Raw genomic sequence first — 19,606 nt, 5'->3', positions numbered from 1 at the left:
ATATTTTTGGAAATAGTTTCTGCAGAGTGGCAGGAGTTTATTAGAAAAGGAGTTGTGGGTGAGGATGTTGACGCAGAGCAAGCCCGTCCCCCTTTCCCTTCTCTTTTGCTGAAAGCTCTCTGTTTACACCCTCTCCCACCATCTTATAGCCCCTCACACCCCAGCCTAACATTACTGGTGCATCAAAATTGTGAACAGTTTTTAATATATATCTTGAAAGGTGCTATGCATATAAGTATTGGAGCTATCTTGCAAAGAGGCTCAAAGTGCTGCTAACAGTTCCTGACGATGCATTCAAGCATAAAGTAAAGTTAATTTGATTAAAAAAAAAATAATCAAAACTCATATTTTTAAGATTGAGCATCTAAAGCTAGATGACTGTCACACAAATTCTTGAACATCTCCTAAACAGAAAGTTGTTATCCAAACACTCTTTCCTGCACGATCTCCACATGTAATTATGGTCAAATGTATTTGGACCATGCAGTTCAAAAAACCCCGTCGTCAGGATTTACTTCTCATTGTCTGGTGTGTTTGTGTGTCTGCACAGGCTCTGGATGTGGACCGCAGTGTTCTCTACAAGATGAAGAAGTCGGTCAAGGCCATCCATGCGTCCGGTCTGGGTAAGTCCCATTTTCAGCTTTTTTTTTTTAAACTCATTACTTGGACTAAAGTTGGAATCGTCCACCTTCCACATTTTATTTTTAGAAACCCCTTTTTAACAGTACAGATGGTACTTGATTTCCTCCCTTTAGATTTAGAGCGCGAGTCGTGTCTGTGTGTCCTGGTTCCTGTTGCTGGTTGGGTTCTTCAACCGTCTTTTGTTACGCCTGCCTGGTAGAAACCCTGCTGGGAAACAAGAAAAAGACCTCTGGGTCCTCTTCACAACAGTGCGGGCTCTGTTCAGGCTGGAGGGACAGCTGGAACATCCAGCAGGAACAGCTGGGGAGGGGCCAACGATGCATTTGTTAGCGGGACCTGAAGCGTGGAGGCTCCTCTTCTCCACATCAGTTTACAGTTGAATATTTGCTTATATTTGAATGTCATCTACCTGTGCGTTGACTGATTTTTGCTCCAAGAATACTAAGTCAAGTTTATTTTGATTTAAAAGTTCATAATTCAACATGATTGATGACATTTTTTTATTTATTTTTTTATTTTAACCCCCTTCAAAAAACGTACGGTTAAGAAAAAAATGCTTTTACATGATTATTAATAAAACTAAACAATGTTGGAGATTTTATTATTATAATGATGGATACTTGCTGTAGAATCTAACTAAAAGGATTATTAGTTTAAAAAAAATGCAAGAAATTATTGTAAAGGGAAAATTATTTAACATTGCATTATTGGTTATATATCAATCAAATGCATTTACTTTTAACCTAACCACAGTAAAATGTTTATAAAGTTGCAAAAACTCAAACTAGAAATTTTATGAACTTTTTAAGCTCCAAAATCCTTTTTTGTTGTGAAATATATCTGCAGAAATGATGAATCTTGACAGTATTTGCGGTCAGTAAAGTAAAAGAATAGTCAAAAACCAAACTGCGTCACACAGAACAATCACTGAGTCACTTCCAAAGTTATTTGAAATAAACAACAAAACAGACGTCTTCTCTCTAAATAAAGAGGATCAATTGATCCATTCTGGGTTTACAGTTTAATGAAATCAAAAAAGATTTCTGGATAGAAATAACTGTTTTACCAAACTTTACTTTAACCTTAAACTGCACATAAAACAGTTGTTTTTATATGTTTTTTTTTCTTGGAAGAGCACAAAAAAACGAAAAAGAGGAGGTTTGCTTCCATTCGGGATACTTGATCCCTCAGTGTCTGCGGAAGCCGGCCTCTGGAGAGTCAACATGAGACACAGAATTTGTCATGTGACTGCACACAGCTTAGCCAAATTCAGAGAAAGGGCAGGATTGTTTTTTCTTCTGTTCTGTGAGGAACTACATGAATGTGACTTAACAAGGCCAATTTAAGTTGACTTTTTTTTTTTTTAAAGCAGTTTAAACACTGCCTTTAATTTGCATTTGCGCATTTCCGACTTAAAAAAGCAAATATGAGCTGACGTGTTGCCTTTACATGAATGAGCAGGAGATGTAAGGTATCCTTAATTTTTATTAAGAAAAAACAAATGACTAAAGCATCTCCTTGATTATTTATGTTTTTCCTCACTAAAGATGCAGTTTGAAAAAGTGTAAATAAAGCGAGACAACAGGGAGTGTCGGAGGACACACTTGGTTTGATCGAGTCTGCCAATCTACGAGGCTATTTTTAGCTTTGACGTGAGGAATATTAATGAAGTGGAGACAGAGCAGCAGAGGGTACGTTTAATGACAGTTATCCTAGAAAGGTGAAGCTGAGTAAGCAGCAGCCTTCCTCCAAGTGTAAGGAAAACACGATGTGGAGTGTGAAAGAGGTGACTAGCAGAGCTGCAGAGAAGGCGGATGAGGCGTCTGCAGACATCTGTCAGGACTTTTCATGAATAAACTAGCAGCATCCAACCTGGAAAGAGGCAGAGCTGATCAAGCAGAGCGGGCGAATGCTTGATCAGCAGTGGTATCTGTAGGTGAGCATCTGACAGAGCCTGAATTTGATGAGGTCTCAGCTGGTTGCCAAGTAACCACGACGGAAAACTCCCCAGAAGCTCTAAACTGACCTCGAAAAGAGATTTGGGGGTAAAAAACACACACACACACAAAAAAAAAAAAAACTGAGTGTAGCATAAAAGCATTAGTGAGAAAACACAAACATGAAAAATAAAATCTTGAGCATTTGTATTTTTTAGATGTTTGGATTAGCTCAGATGCAATATGATGCAGCAATTATGCAAATATTTTTAAATTCCATAAAAATGAAATAAATTCATACCAAGAAAATTGTTAAATTATGAACAGTAAAAGTATTAAAAGTTAAAATTTATGATTTGGTTACTGATGGTAGTAACTTATTGTCAATTACCAGTAAGTTTTTCAATTTTACCTTAAAACTTTTTTACCAAATTTTGTCATAGTCTAGTGTATACTTTTACACTTACAATTAACTTAATGTTTTCCGTGAACTTGAAGACTCAATCATAGCGAAAGGAGTTGTAGTCATGGTTTTATCTTCTTCTCTATAAATAGAATTTGTTGGAAATAAAGAAATCTCAAAGCTTATTTTGTCAAATTCAACATTTCGAAGATAATCAATCAATCAATCAAACTTTATTTATAAAATAGCGCTTATCATGCATTTCGTGCAGCTCGAAGCGCTTTAACATTAAAAACAAAAAACACACAACATTACAGTAAAAACCCAACCCACCCTACACCCTTCCCACTCCTCTCCATTAAAGCACATGACCCACGACAATGAATGTTGACTACCAATACAAGTTAAAATAAATAAATAAATGAATAAATAAATAAATGAATAAATAAATAAAAAAGCAAGCAAACAAACAAATAAACAAACAAGGCTTGGCTCTGCTGTGAGGAAACGGCATTTGGGAATCTCTTCATACCAGGAGCCAGCCCGCCCACGGGAGCATGGCCACAGCGCCAACCCAGACCGGGACAACACCAGGGTCCACTTCACAGCCGTGAGGCTGCAAAATTAAACCCCAGCCGCCCCAGCAAGGGCAAGAACTGCAACAACAGCCACCGGGCAAGCCGGCAACCCTGGCAGAAAAGACTCCCACAAGAAACACTGGGGCTAAAATCACAATAAGATACTAAAATTATAAGATTTATTAAAAAATAAATAAATAAAAAAAATAAAATAAAAAACTGAGAATAAGATGCATAAAATGAAATGAAGTATAGTATAGAATATAGCCTATATTAAAACTAATAGAATAATTTAGCAGTTAAAATCAACTGAAAGCTAAATTATAAAGGTGGGTCTTGAGCCTCTTCTTAAAAACCTCTACAGTCTCTGCGGCCCTGAGGCCCTCTGGCAGGCCGTTCCACAGGCGAGGACCGTAATGGCAGAACGAAGCCTCACCATAAGTTTTGGTCCTCACTTTAGGAACAACTAAGAGGCCAGCACCGGAGGACCTCAGGGTCCGCGAGGGCTCATATTTTAAAAGAATATCATTCAAATAAGAAGGCCCAAGACCATAAAAACACTTATAAACCATTAAAAGAATTTTAAAATCAATCCTAAAACGCACAGGGAGCCAATGCAGCGATTTTAAAATCGGTGTAATGTGTAACTTCTGGGTCTTATAAATAAATACATTTTATTATGTGCGCAAAGATGAGTTTTTCTGGAAGCTTTTAGACAAAGTAAAGCTTCTCACTGAGCAGGTCAACACTTGTTGACGTGAAATCTACCAAAGAGAAGAAATTAGTCTAAAACCCAACTTTGGCTTTGACTCTCATATTGACTAGTTCAACCGGTTGACCATTTAGTAGATATTTGTGTCGTGATTTAAGCTGTCAATCAAAATATTATGGATGTTGCCTTAAATGTTGAGCCAGAGCGTCAATCCTGTTGTCTCTCAGTCATTTCATCCCACTGTTGTTGGTTTATTATTTGAGATGTTGGAAAAAAGAACACCAGGCGTAATCCTTCAGCCACTTTTATTGTTTGTTTAGTGGAGATTTTTTTTGGCTCATGATGGATTTCTTTATCTTTTCTTTGCTTTTCTACTGTTTTCTCTTACAGCGGTCATATTGTTAAGTGGACATCGAGTCCCGTGTTGTTTTTGGTTTTTTTCTTATTGCAAGGTTTTTTGGAGAAACAGAAGACTAATCTGAGGTCAAACATTGTGTTGGTGAGCGTCAGCAGACCACTCCAGAGGCGTGTGAGACGGAAGCCGAGGCCAGCCTGCTGTCTGATGATTAAACCATGTTTGCAATGTGTGTGTCAGAAAAATGTGGGAAGAAGCTGAAAAACAAATCTGCAGCAGAAGTTTTTTTTGTCCTGTTTTCATTGGCATGAATGTCAAGAGATAAGATACAGTTGGCATAAGCAGACGATGTCTTTTTCTGTCCTAACATTGAGTTTCTGTAATATGGAGAGAAATTAGACTCAGTCGGATTTGTGCGTGCGTAATTCTTGATTTGTGCGTAAATTAGGATTTGTGTATGCATATTCTTGCTTTGTGCGTACGTAAATTAGGATTTGTGCATAAATTTGGATTTGTGCGTGATTTGTTACTCACATAATACGTTTTGTAGAAGTTAAAAAAATATAAAATGAAAAAAATACAAAATGCAATTTACGTATGCACAAATTAAGATTACAACAGCTTGAAACTACTTACACACACACATCTTTAAAAAACACGCACAAATCCCTTGTTACGCACACACGAAACCAAAGTTACGCACGGATCTACCGTGAGACTGTTTTCACGTCTCACAAATTCGTCCGTAAGTGCTGCGTTTAAATACCAGTGGAATGCTCGGTCATTAGAATTTTCCTATCAGCCTTCCCTTCCAAACGCATCCAGACAATGACTCAATCAATACATGAAGACAGTAGATGTTAGTGTTGAACATAGAGGCTACTTACTTCGGGGCGCTGACCACCGAGATGGGCCGCCATTCTTCCCGTGACTCTCTGTCTGACTGCCTTTGATTTTCCGGAAGAAAAAAACAGTGCCTCCTACTGGTCGTTCCTGTTACGCATTTTATATCAATTCTGTGTCTCTGAGAATAATATACTTTCAATATATATATTAGCGTTTAAAAGTGAACGTCATATTCTCAGATAATAATTTTTATTTTCCTTTCAAAGTTTTTTAAAGGCCTGCTACACCCACTGAAGGAAATACGTTTAGAAGGGAAGGCTGATAGGAAAATTCTAATGACCGAGCATTCCACTGGTATTTAAACGCAGCACTTACGGACGAATTTGTGAGACGTGAAAACAGTCTCACGGTAGATCCGTGCGTAACTTTGGCTTTGTGTGTGCGTAACAAGGGATTTGTGCGTGTTTTTTAAAGATGTTTGTGTGTAAGTAGTTTCAAGCTGTTGTAATCTTAATTTGTGCATACGTAAATTGCATTTTGTATTTTTTTCATTTTATATTTTTTTAACTTCTACAAAACGTATTATGTGAGTAACAAATCACGCACAAATCCAAATTTATGCACAAATCCTAATTTACGTACGCACAAAGCAAGAATATGCATACACAAATCCTAATTTACGCACAAATCAAGAATTACGCACGCACAAATCCGACTGAGTCTAATTTCTCTCCATACTGTAAGCAGTCAGTACAGTCTTGTAGCTTAGTGAGGACAGTAGGGCCGTCCCTTGAGAACTGGACAGAATGAGTGTCATGTCATCCATAGAGAATGGCTTACTTCTGGCTCAAACTAAAATGAAGTCAGTTCAGTCACCATTTTTTTGGGGTACAAAAGCCACCATGTTGGAGCCAGACGATGTCAGTGATCAGTAATTGGTCCGAGTCAGTATTTCAATGTGTAGTGCTTTTCTACCTTCCTCAAAGGGCCAACACACTTCTTCAAAGCGCGTACAGCCACAATCCCATCCACACACTGATGCCGGCTCCACTGCCAAACACTGGCACCAACCTTTAACCTCCAGAGGCTATGTGGGGCTTGGTGTCTTGCCTAAGCACACTTTGACACATGGGTGGGAATGGTGTGAATTGAATTTGCAATATATCTATATATATATATATATATATATATTCCTATCAGAGGTCGACTGCCCTACCGCTGCACTACAGCCGCCCTACTACTTCCTGTTTGGAATGGGAGGGGTTCTCATGTACAGTGATAAACGAAGCCGCATCCTTTGTTTATCGTTGGAACATTACGGCTAACATAGTCAGAATCCTGGCGGCGTGATACAGACCATGCTTCAACATAGGTCATTGGTCAGGACATATGAGGGCGGGGCTAAGCAACTAGTGACCGGAATTATGGAAGTCCTGCACTTTTAGTTCATTCAAGCTTTATATTTCGCTCACAAATTTTGAATGTCTTTACCAACGACAGGCTCAACACTTTTGATTTGTTTTTTTGGTCCAGTGGAGACATGCTGCAGGGCAGGTACAGGCAAGAAGACGGCTAAGAAGGTACACTGAAAAGTTTTTAGGACATATAGGTTGTTGGGGAAAACAGCGAGAAGCAATTTGTATTAAGTTAAAAATGGTTTGGATGAGTCTTAATTCCTAAGATCACATTTCAATAAGTTGCTGTGTCTCGTCGCTGTGGTGTTATGGCATTATTTTAGAGAGTTTGTAAGGAACTGCAAGGTAGCTTTCAGGATGACGTCACTGCAGCACTGGACGCATGCCGCATAATGAGACACAGAAAAGCAAGCAAGAAAGTATTTTCAGCGACGTTAGAAATGAATGTTCTGACAAGTGAACAGTTGGGACCCTTTTTTCTAACACAACAATCGTTGCTTTGCATTTGTCCGTGCCTCATCTTTTGCTTCTTTCCTACTTTGTTTACGTCACATGAGGAAAATGGTGGCTGTTTTGGTTCAGTTGTTCCCCTCCTGGAACGCATTACCGGTATATTCTGACCGAGGAATGTCAGGGCGGACAGAAGCTCAGTCCAATTGGAAAATAACTAAGACTACCTCAAAAGATGGGCCCGAGAGCAGTTCCTGGTCCCGGACCAGGGTTCGCTTGGGTGTATTCACACTGAAAATTTTCTCCGGCTTATCGGGGGAAACAAACTCTGGTTCACTTTCAGAGAACCAAATGTGTTCAGTCTAAAAACAGTCGTGAAGCTCCCTTTCCATATAATACTGTTTGGAACTTTAATTTTGTAGCTGAGAAAAGCTTTGTAGTTCAAGTTTTGCCTCATTCATAAGATTTCTTTTTTTTTTAAAGGGAGCCATTAAGAGACCGTTGCAGAATGTGATTCAACATGAAGTTCGGTTTGTCTCTATAAACCCAGAACATGCCAGCTCAGTCCTTTAACTTCCTGCCACGCTTACTCAGCACTGCGCACAGATCCGTCTGAGCTTCACTGGGGCCTGTACTGCAGCTCCCACGTGTGATGTGTTGGATCAAGTTACAACAATTACACGTGTACTCTGGCAGTCTTGTGGGGGGGTTTGTGCTGTGTCAGCTCTTGAACTGTAGAGCTCTGGTGTGCCACTTCTAGATCAAGAACAGACCACCGCCTGGTTGGCTTTAAGCCAGTCTCTGAAGTTTATCACATATGTGCGCGGCTCTTTTAACTGGGATTCCTTTTAAACATTCACATTAAAGCAATCAGTCAAGTGATTTATCCGATGAAAATCATGTATGGCCAGGTGTAGGGTCTTGGTTCCTTTTGAGGATGAGTTCTCCCCAATGGTTTTACTGTCAGGACACCCCCCCCCCCCCGTTCACTTTTTGAATCAAGTGTTTTTTGTGGCTTAAATGAGATCTGTCTCATTTAAGAGTGCTTGCAGATTGTGATTCAAAGGCTTTCGGCTTGTGCCCTTTAATAACACGATGGATATCTCTGTGGCTGAGACATGAGCTTATTGAGCTTCCTCTCCAGATTTCTGCACAGCAGCTGCCTTTCATCCCTGTTTGCCATCTGAAAAGCTGAGTCATGTTAGGGCTTCAAATGTCAGTTTTACGTTACTTCTTTGATTTTAAGTTTTAATAATCATTTTTACGTTTACATTTTTCCTGAAGTCCTTTTCCTTTTTGAGAGCCATCCTGCCCCTCCAAAATCAGTGTTGTCATGGCAGCAGTCCCATGGTGCTCCACCGCTGCCCCTCTGGCATTGGCTGTTATCTTATGCCTGTTGTGTGTTTAAAGCCAATGAACTGCAAACAGCCAGTTCTGAGCTGGTGGTAGTTTTAGACTCATTTGGAATACAATGAAGGTTAGGGGATTTATATATTGACAACAAAAAAAGAAGAAAAATAAATCAAATAAATGTTTAGCGTCCAACTCTGATCTTCTTTTGTTCTATTGTAAAAGCGTTCCCAGTTTTTTTTAAAACTATGATGATGCCATTTTTAGCTAAAATAACAAAAAACATAATTTATCTGCAGAGCAGCAGTAGTTCATTAGATTTGCTGTTGATTTAGCCTCTACATCACAGTTACAAGCTTTTACAAACACAATTTTTAAATCTGCTCTTGATTCAGAAGGATTTCCGTAAAGAAATACTCAGCAATACAATATTGAGCTTCAATTTCTTTATAAATGTCCTCCATTAGCAGAAAAATGCCAAATGAACATGTTAAAGACACCATTTAAGTACATTCAAAGAATATGAGTCATTGTTTAGTTTGTTGTGTCTGAGTTTTTTCAGACTGGGGGTGTAAAACGAGGAAAATATAGATGGCAGGAACACATTATTTGCAAGTTGGGCAGTCATTTGTGTTAGTTTGATGAGGACCCTCTCAAAGGTCTGCAGACGCGTAATTTAGAGAGTTAAAGCCTTCTGATTCATTGTGGGGAAAATAGAGGAAACGGGGAGGAAGATTCTGGAGCGAAGAGTATTGCTGCATTCACAATCTGTTGTGCACGTGTGTTTTTTTTTTTTTTCAGCCCACGTAGAAAACGAGGAGCAGTACACCCAGGCCCTGGAGAAGTTTGGAGAGAACTGCGTCTGCAGAGACGATCCCGACCTGGGCTCGGCCTTCCTCAAGTTCTCCGTCTTCACCAAGGAGCTCACTGCGCTGTTCAAAAACCTTGTGAGTTTGCAGGGGGGGGGGGGTTCCAACGGGGCAAACTGAATTCCCCCCGGACAAAGAGGGATTTCCACGCTCTCACTAATCATCTATCCCCCTGAGTCACCCTGTGTATTCCTGAAGACACACAAGTCTAAGCACATACCGAGTCCAGCTGGAGTTAAAAGCCCCAAAGAAGCGTCTCCAGTTCTCCTAAAGCGGTGCCCAATATTTCAGTAGCCTATCGGATTGTTTTGTTTGTTTGTTTTTGTTCATTAAAATCTGAATTATTGAAATCTGTCACTCCATGAATATTTTATTATATTGCACATATATAAGGAAAATGTGATTATTTTTTATTTTATTTTTATTTGTTTTGGACTTGTCACCTTATCTAAGAAATATGAGCTTCAGATTCTGGCTGATTTGTAAACTAAATGGGGAATTTAAAAAAAAAATCTCAATTCTTGTTTATTTTAAAAAGGAATAAGTAATTAGGGTTGGGTTGATAAAATCGATTAAACAATCTGAGTCGATCCAAGCTTAACAAACCAATAATCGATCCATAAAAGTAGAGGTCGATCTTTATGCCTTTCCTTTTCCAGTGACCTGACTCATAACAGCAGTAAGGCCAAAGCCTGCTGGCTTGATGCTAACGTATAATGGAATTTCCCATAGGGCGGCTAATGCTAACGGTTGGTCGACCTAAACATACAATGTTGACTAAATGCACAGCTTTATATACTCACAAGCATAAATTTTCCAAACTCTTAAGGAAAAATGTTTTTAAAGTAATTATTTGTTGTCTTTTTTGCTCAAATCTTTTCGAACAAAGTGTAATGCTAGCGCAAGCTTCACCGAGTGGCCAAACTGAAACGGCCTCCAGGAGAAGCAGAACATTATGATCTGGACATTTTGTTGGAGCTTCTCCATTTTGAGAAGCCATGTAACTTTGTATGGTGTTAACAATCTCATTGATTTATCATCAATATATTTCCAGTATGTGAACTGTATCAGATTAATATGAATATCTTCAAAACATATATAGATTACCGGTATTAATGTATTTCTATATAAACATGTCTGTGTAAATTCAAAATTCAGTCGAATCGCAGGAATCAAAAGAATCGAAAAAATCGTGAATCAAATCGATACAGGCTCTGGTGAGTCTGAGCTTTGCGTTTATTGTTTTAGTTTTCCAACTCACTAGAACTCCCATTTCTCTTATGAACCCAAATAATCTGACTTCTGATCTGTTTTTTCTGGAGGACACAAAACACCGCAGAAATGGAAGTACAATTTTCTAAAGCACTAAATCCTTTGATGTGACTTCTTTTTTTTTTCTGTTCCAGTTCCAAAACATGAACAACATCATCACGTTTCCTCTGGACAGCTTGCTGAAAGGAGACCTGAAGGGAGTCAAAGGGGTGAGACCTCCAACCGTCATGGTCTTATGTTGCTGCACTGAACAAAAAATGTTTCATTAGTGGGGGGGGGAAACATCAGTTTTTGAGCTTTAATGTTTGATCAGTACCTCCTCCAACTCCTATAGTCTCAGTGAAAAAAGGCAGATTTTGAATGTCATGATAATGAAAGGCCAACATGCAGCTGTAACTTTTCCTCCTGTGGATTTATCTCCATTTAAACAGATGTTTAAGTTACTTTTTAAGTAGGTTAAACCTTTGTCACAACTGCTAGATATGGGCAAACCTGTACGAGGCATGTAGTCATTCAATTCAGTACAATTTTATTGATATAGCCCAATAGTACAACAATAGTCGTATCAATGTGTTTCATATTGGTAATTGTATAAGAATACGAAATCAGTCATAAAATGTAATGGGTAATTGCTAAACTAAACTAAACAGACTAAGCTAAACTAGGAATCCCTGTCCTTAGACCCTCCTTCCTTGAAATATCAAGGTCGTTGACTGCTCATTGAGCCCATAGAGTGAAAATGTTCATGCATATTTTTGTCTACTGGCATGCTGTAAGAGACAGATCATAGAGACCACTTAACCACTCAAGGGTAAGTAAGGGCCCCCCAGAATCCCTGCGAATTGTGCAAGGAGCCCGTTAGTACTGTTCAATTGACAATTGCAGGCTTCTAGCTTGCAGCCAGACTATTAGAAATTAGACAACCAGAGCATAGTTTTTGTGGGCGTCCTACAGGCACTTATAAGTTGCACGCCCCGTTGGTACAGCAATCACACGCGAACATTAAGGAGCCGGTACACGCACTTTACTAATGACTAGTGTGTGGCATAAGGGCACCATATGTCATAAATGTGTGTAATTTGCCCAACGACCCTCCACAACCCAGAAACCTGCATGGGTCAAACCCCATATGGGTAGATGTGACTAAGGCTTAAGATTTGTGGATACCTAAAGGTTTTGTAAAGACGCTTATTTCTGCTTATTGTAAGTTGCTGGTTGGATCCTAACAAAGCTAATATTAAGGGTGACATTTCGAGAAATAGTTTTGGAACTGTTGAAGTTGAAGCTTTTTGTATTGTTTTTTTAGTGACTGCCACATGATTAACTTGCAACAAAGAAGTTAATCAAAGTTTATCTGAATCTTTACCATGACTTTTTGCTTTTTGTTTCCACCTTTCCACTGTCCTTTTTTTCCATTCTGCTACCCTATTTGATGCTTTTTTTTTTTTTTTTTTTTTTTAAATATCACCCGCTATCTGCTTTTCTCGTCTGCTATTTCCTGCCTTTGTCATCTAACGCCACAGCTTCTTCCTTCCCTCTCCTTGACTGCTGTACCGGCTGTGGTCTTGTTCCCACCTGCCACGTGCTCTGCTCTGACATGTGGAAGAGAGTCACATCTGTAATGCTTTCCCACTTATTCCTCATTAGCCCTCAGCTGATTCTTATTACCCAACTGGCGTTGACTTAATGAGCTGCTGGATATGTTGTCCTTCACACACCATTAAAATGCAAATGCCACTGCTGGTAGACTGACTTATCTGAGGAATTGAAGTTTCATTTTTAGAGATTGTAGAAACTGTGGATGACAATGATTGGCTGTCGCCATCCTCCACATCCCTTCTGACCTTTCAGAACCTGCTCAGCTCCAAAGCCCCACGGGCTTTCCCTTATCTCTCTCTTCGAACTCTCATCTTCCTTTTCTGCTGCCGTTATCGTGAGCCTTCACTCCCTTCATGTGTCATAGGAAGTATAGACTGGTAACAGTAAATCTAATTAACGGGTTTCTATGGTTATGGATGAACATTTGACGTCTGTAGAGTCAAATTTCAATGATAAGACTGAGAGACCACAATTTCCAAATAAAACCCCATTGAAGCTTAAAAAACTGATGGCCAGGTGCGTAAAATACCAAGTTGCTTGAAGTCAATAGTTATTTATAAGTTTAGCTGACAGGTGATCACCATATAAATATTGGATAACATTTTTTCTTGTGTGTTTGAACTGTTCATAATTCTGTTAAAGCATCAGAATTCCTTTAGGGTTAACAGACAGAGGATTTTCTTTCAGGATCAAATGTTCAAACTCTTGAATGCTTTTTTTTTTTTTTTGCAAATACATAAATTGCTTTTGCTTACAATATTCCAATGGTCCAAAAAAATTTTTTCTCAATTTAGTCCAATAAAACTGTAAAACCCAAGTTTTTTCTGTAGATGATGTGTGGAAACACTTTGAATTTTGCAAAGACATGTGACTGCACAGTGTGTTCTAATAATGTTCCCTTTGTATTATTTTGTTGTGGGATGAACTTTAGGAAACTAAAATGTGAATGGCTTTGCCATTGATTCTTGTTTACTTGTTTGTACACATATTTATATTTACACTACAAGAAATACAAGAAATCTGGAAAACTTCACCTGCACTGTTCAGGACCCAGGTATTTATCTCTGAGTCACACTCTGGATCAATTTTAGGTCAGTGAATTAAATTGAATCAGATCGTTCAAAATGAACCAAAATTGTAAGTGAATCGAATCGGCAACCACAAATATCAAATCGTTGTTAAAAGGATTTGTTGCACCACTTATTTCAGTGTATCTGCCTTGTTAAATAAATCTGCTTTTTATGTTGCTTTTGTCACTTCTGCAATATATGTAAAAGTGCATAATTATTTAAAGTGTTATCTTTTCTGTCACATTTTACTCTCAGAAATTTCCAGAGGAACTTATAAACTTATTACGTAGTTACTCTTTAGCTGAAGCAGAAATATTTTTAGCCTGGGTCTTCCCATTGGAGACTATTTTTCAAAGCAAACTCTATTGGGATCTTTTGGATAGGATGTCAGAAAATTTTCTCCCATTCATTTGGGTTTGACGCGACACTTTTGAGACTAAGACTATAAATGTCAAAAACGTGCTTTATAGTTTCAGCCCAAATCCCAAGTTAGCAAGTCAGATCATCAGAATTGTAGATCATTAGAACCCAATCACTTCTTTAACATTAACTGCTAGCACATGAAGCTAAATCGGCTTCAGCACACATTTACCGCCGCGGTAAAAACCAAAAGATTAAGTCTTGCAATCAAAGATTCATGTTTACAAATACACAAAAGATGGGGCCTCTAAGGCTGCCATTTTTCAAACTATCCCCGCACTTGTAGTTACTAGTGGGGTGGACACACCTGATTCAGGTAATCCACACTGGGTTAGGCAAGAATGTCAGTGTAGAAGGAATCCCTAAAATACAAGTCCTAAAATTACTATTTTAAAAGTAAAGTTTGAGATAAATGTAATAAAAAATAGTTTACTTTTCCATATTGACTTTGGGAAAGTGCTTAAACACATTTTATAAATTAGGGGCACAACACCACATTGTGTTTATGACTTTAAAGCATAAAAGAAATGAATCGGTCAACAAATATTTTCAAGTGTTTTACAAACATCAATTCCTGACCGAAAGACTTTATGGATGCCATTGTTTGTTCAGTACGTGTTAATATTTGGCATCGACCGCAGTAAACTAACCCTAATGGAGACGGCCAAAATGCCTCTGTAATATAGTGCCTTCGCCTAGCAACCTGGATCCGCTTCTCCCCCCTCATGAGGCCTTTTGATCCTTTAGCCACGGGTGGTGTTTTCATACCAAAAGTAAATTAGTTTAATTTGTAGCCAGTAGTCAGCTTTTTGATGTTGGTGAAGGTTTACCTTGGTGCTACACAAAAAAAAACTCGGATGTAGAGTTTCATGGTAGGGTAGTATTTAAACTTCCCTCGTGGATGAAAAAAAAGTCCATCCAAACCTTTTGTAACTGTAGCTTCCAGAGTAGACACTATCGTAATATCATGCTTGCATCCCCTGTGTTTGACCAGTCTGTTTTTCTAGCCCACAATGAGTCATATTGACTCATCTCTGTTCAGGCACTGTCTGGATATCTGACGTGGAATGCACTGTTTATTTTTCAGAGGGGAGCAGGAAACTATGTGGACTAATGTATTTGAAAAGGGAGCACAAGCTGAATTGTGCTCTGCTTCATTGAGGTTCAGCGGGTCATAAAGAGTCTAAAGTACGGTCAGAGATTATAGATAGAACCTGGTCTTAAATCTTTGGCCTTTCTCATTAGCTGAAACACATTGGTAAATAGGGGGAAAAAAAGACAGAATTGGCACAATAGTTGTGGAACAAGAAGTTAATGAGTAAGTTGACTTACCTCCTTTTCAATCACAAACGACTGAACATTTGAAATGCTTTCTAGAATGTGGCGATCAATTAAAGTCTTTTCAGGAGAAGAAAGACATAAACAGCAAAGCGTAGATGTCCATTACACAAGAGGTTCAAACAAATTGGTGACTTTGATGACAGAACACGGAACAAACTGCGCGTCCCTTGAAGGTTCTTCTCTATTGCAAGAAGACTGCCTTTGTTTAAATACTAAGAATAACAGCGAAAGACCAAAATTGGTGCTGTTCAGGTATGTGTCTACCAGAAAGGAAAATGAGCCTTTGGCATGGATATTTTAGAAACAAAACCAGTCAGATGTAGCAATAGTGCAGTTGGAGGCTATAAGTATGAAGAAATCTGTTTAACCATCAAACCTTGTTGATGGTTAAAAAAATTGTTTTAATAAAACAATTTTTTTAACCATCAACAAGGTTTGATTGAAAAAAGATGTAACTGGTTTGTCAAATACATTTGTTGGTTGTCCTTTAAAGCTAATTTGTGGTATAGTTGCAAAACGTAAAGCTACTTTATTTCTTTAAATACAAGCATTCTTAATTTTACCAAGAAAAGTTTGTGTTGAGTTTTAGGGTATTGGCAGACATACCCAGCCCTACTATTCAACAGATATAAAGCTACAAAGAGGGTAATATATCCCTACATTTCAAAAGATAATATATGCACTTATAATGTCTGTATTGATTGCAGGTTTCAGTTGATAGAATTATCTTAACAGGCAGGAAGAGCCAAAAAACGAGCAGAATCTCTTAAAGACCAGGGAAGGAAGCAACCTAGGTCAAGGGCACTAACATCTTTATTAATTTATACATTTCGATCATATTAAATTAATTTTATTTATATTTACATACATTCACCTGTTGGCTTAAATGCTAGATTACTGCTGTTTTCCTGGCTGTGTATTGCCATGTTACATGAGTTGAAGAGGTGTTTTTGCTGTCTGTAAGTATTGTATGTACCCCAATTTTTACCTTAAAGGGCTTTCTCCTCTCTAAAGAGTTTGTAGACAACACAATGACTGGACGAGGGCATGCCCAAATCATCCCCACTGTGTTTAAATTGGTAAATGTGTCCAATTATACCACACAAAAACCGTACTTTTGGACCAAAACGTTTAAAACACTTAATATCCTTGGATTTTCTCAGAAATCAACCCTTGTTATCCATTGCCCTTGACCTTTGGTTGTGCTTACTGACCTGAAAATCTATCAAAAAGTTTTAGTGCGAATTTAATAAACTACAAAACCGCACTGTTTGATGGGATGTTGGAGCGACATGGGGACTGTAGTCAGGAGCCTGGCAGAATGAAATGTACTGCGTGTATTGTTTTGAATTTGTTGTAACTTAACAACTTTAAAAGTTATTGTAAAATAAGCGTTTACTTATCTGTCATGTCGAAGTCTCTGCAAAGGCTGCCTACTACAAAAAAAAAGGGAGAAGATTAATAAAAACATAGGTCACCATAGAACTTCCCATCAACTCATCTGACCAATTGCCTGCCCCTCTAAACATTAATTGTAGTTATTTCAAGTTATCTGACTATATATTCTAATGTGCCTTACGGTTTGAAAAACGGGGAATACATTTTTTTGCAGTGATCAACTTAATACTCAGTTTTCATAATACTTACTGAATTATGAAAACTTCTCATTGTGGACAAAAACAAGGTCTGTCCACAGAACATGGTTCTAGATGTCCAACGGTGCAGTTTTATGGACCACATTTGTGCTGACAAGTTCTTTTTAGAAAGATGACTCCACAAATACAGTCTGGTTGGGTGGCTGCCAGGATAAAAAAGCTTGTGTCCATTAGGGTCTATATAGTAATATTCCATTTCATTTAAAAGTGCCTGTCAAGGAACTACGGAGCCCGTGTCCTGACATTAAAAAAACTAAAATATATCTCGTTCCCACAGATTATCTTGTTCCCACAAATTAATATCTTGTTCGCACGAAATAATATTCCGTTCCCACAAGATAATATTCCGTTCCCACGAAATACTATTTAGTTCCCTTTAACGAAATAGTATCTTGTTCCCACAAAATAATATTCCGTTCCCACGCATTAATTAATTCGTGCGAACGAAGTAGTTATTTACGTCACAAGTCATTCATAAACACTGGTTGCTGCTTCGCCTACCGGACAAAGCCAATCATTTGTCTTGTTACACTACAGTCATATGGACACAGCGATTGGTCGAGATGCATTATGGGGAAAACGTGATGCACGATGGGACACGTAGCATGTTTCCTTCTAGCCTTCGGATGTAAAGTGACTGCTAACAAGTATGATGCTTTTGTAGAGCTTTTTAAAATAAATAAATCTGAACTCTAAACATCCTCCGTATCTTCAATGCAATGTAATAAGGCACACACAGACAGAAATGTGAAGGTATCTGCTGTAAATTCAACTATTGCTCACATCCGTGTTTATGAAGCTAGAAGCTAAGTAAGTCCGGTAGGCAAACCAGTCAGCTTGGCATCCTAGATCTTATGATATTTTTCTGATTCTCATTGAGACAATAATAGATCGATCATTCTTGTTTTTATTTTCCCCCTATTGAACGAATGTGGGTCACAGAGACACGGAAGTAGCGGCAGAAAGCGACTTTTGCAGCAGGATGGCGGAGAGCGTACCAGGATTTGAATGAACCCAGACATGAAAACATGATAACCGATGCTTTTGTGCTTTTTAAAATAAATAAATTTGATCTCTAAACATCCTCCGTGTCTTCAATGCAATGTAATGAGACACACACAGACGGAAATGTGAAGGTATCTGCTGTAAATTCCAAATATTGCTCACATCCGTGTTTATGAATGCCTTATGACGTGAATAACAGGTAAATGATGGGCTTGGTAGCATGTAGCCTACTAGCCTTCAGATGTAAAGTGACTGCTAAAGATTATGTTAATAAAAGACAAGTCCTAAATATTATTATTTCTATTCGACCCTAAACTACAATATCCCATACCGCACCAGCCAGCCAGGTGCCCGAATGCCGGCAAGACAAGCTAAAGAGCTCTGCGGCGGAGGTAGGTGTTATGTCCGGAGAATCGCTACAGTGTGGGGAGACGGCAAGCTTGGGCATCCTAAATCTTATATTTTTGTTTTATTCATTGAGACGATAATAAATCGATCACTATTGTTTTTCTTTTTCCTTTCTTGAACGTATGTGGGTCACAGAGACACGGAAGTTACCGCTGAAAGCAGTTTTTGCGGCCGGATGGAGAGCATATCCGTGTTTAATGAATGACTTATGACGTGAACAATTATTTCGTTCGCACAAATAAATTATTTCTAGGGAACGGTATAGTATTTCTTGGGAACGGAATATTATTTTGTTTGAACAAGATATTAATCTGTGGGAACGAGATGTATTTAAATTTTTTAATGTCAGGACACGGGCTCAGTAAAGGAACCAAAGAACTTTACAAAACAAAGTAAAAAAAATATATGAGCTTCTTAGAGCAGAAAAGAATAAAAACATCCAAAAGATTCAAACCAGGATTGGCGGGTCTGAGAAATGTATTGGTCCGCAAAAGGTATTTGCCTTTATTTATTTAATTTTACATTTTCTTCCATGTAGATGTGCACCATCAGTTACTTTTTAAGCTTTTTTTAATGTCAGGTCGGCACAGCTGGTGATAAATAATCAAGAAATGAGTGACTGCTTCAATTCAAGGCATTACCTTTGCTCGTGTAGCTCAGTTTTTTTACCCAAATTAAGTTGACAGGAAAACTACGGTAAACTTTGATTATTTTGTGCAAGATTTCGTTTTTATTTGAAGTCTCTCCTCCAAAAATGCAGTCACACTGGACAGCATCGACCATGTCGCACCTTTTATAGTTGCCCGTTGAAGTTTTTAAGTCTTTTTGTCCCTGGAGTCAGTTGGATAATGAAGCTGGGCGCCGAGAGTTTGCTGCTCTTTGGGAAAGTGTTTCGCCTCATGTTTTGTGTTCTACCTTCCCTGCCGGCAATGCCTTTGTCTGCTATTTTTAGCCACTGTTGCCGTTTCGTCCTCTCTTTGCCCCTCATCATTCTCTCCCACTAATCATCTTAGCTGACCTGCAGCTCCCTCTTCGTAGCTTCTCTCTTCAAATGTCACTTTTTATTTGTTGTTAATCGTCGTCTGGTGGTCTTTGCATCTGTAGCTTGCTGAGTGAAGAGGAAATGCTCCTTGACTTTGGTCACTCTTAGGTTTTGAAATGAGACGGAGAATCATCAAGGTGGCGCTCAACACCTATATCAGTCTTCTCATAGTCAAATTTCTCAGTCAAATCTAAGTTGACAAACTAAAACTTTTTATTTTAATGAACTCCAAATACA

General features: G+C 38.5%; 1 protein-coding gene across 2 annotated transcripts in view; it reads left to right on the top strand.

Annotated features, from left to right (window-relative positions):
* asap2a (ArfGAP with SH3 domain, ankyrin repeat and PH domain 2a) overlaps nt 1-19,606 on the top strand; it is a 63,392-nt gene that overhangs the window by 21,408 nt on the left and 22,378 nt on the right. For both annotated transcript variants that reach the window (XM_078940333.1, XM_023951827.2), the window contains exons 2-4: nt 551-623; nt 9,490-9,635; nt 10,964-11,038. In XM_078940333.1, coding sequence (XP_078796459.1) covers nt 551-623; nt 9,490-9,635; nt 10,964-11,038 — 294 coding nt within the window. The remainder of the gene's footprint in view (nt 1-550; nt 624-9,489; nt 9,636-10,963; nt 11,039-19,606) is intronic.

Source organism: Oryzias latipes, chromosome 22 (genome assembly GCF_053564925.1).
Source record: "Oryzias latipes strain Hd-rR chromosome 22, Olatipes_Hd-rR_3.1".
NCBI lineage: Eukaryota > Metazoa > Chordata > Actinopteri > Beloniformes > Adrianichthyidae > Oryzias > Oryzias latipes.
Note: the sequence above shows the minus strand (reverse complement) of the source record. Positions and strands in the feature narration are given on the sequence as shown.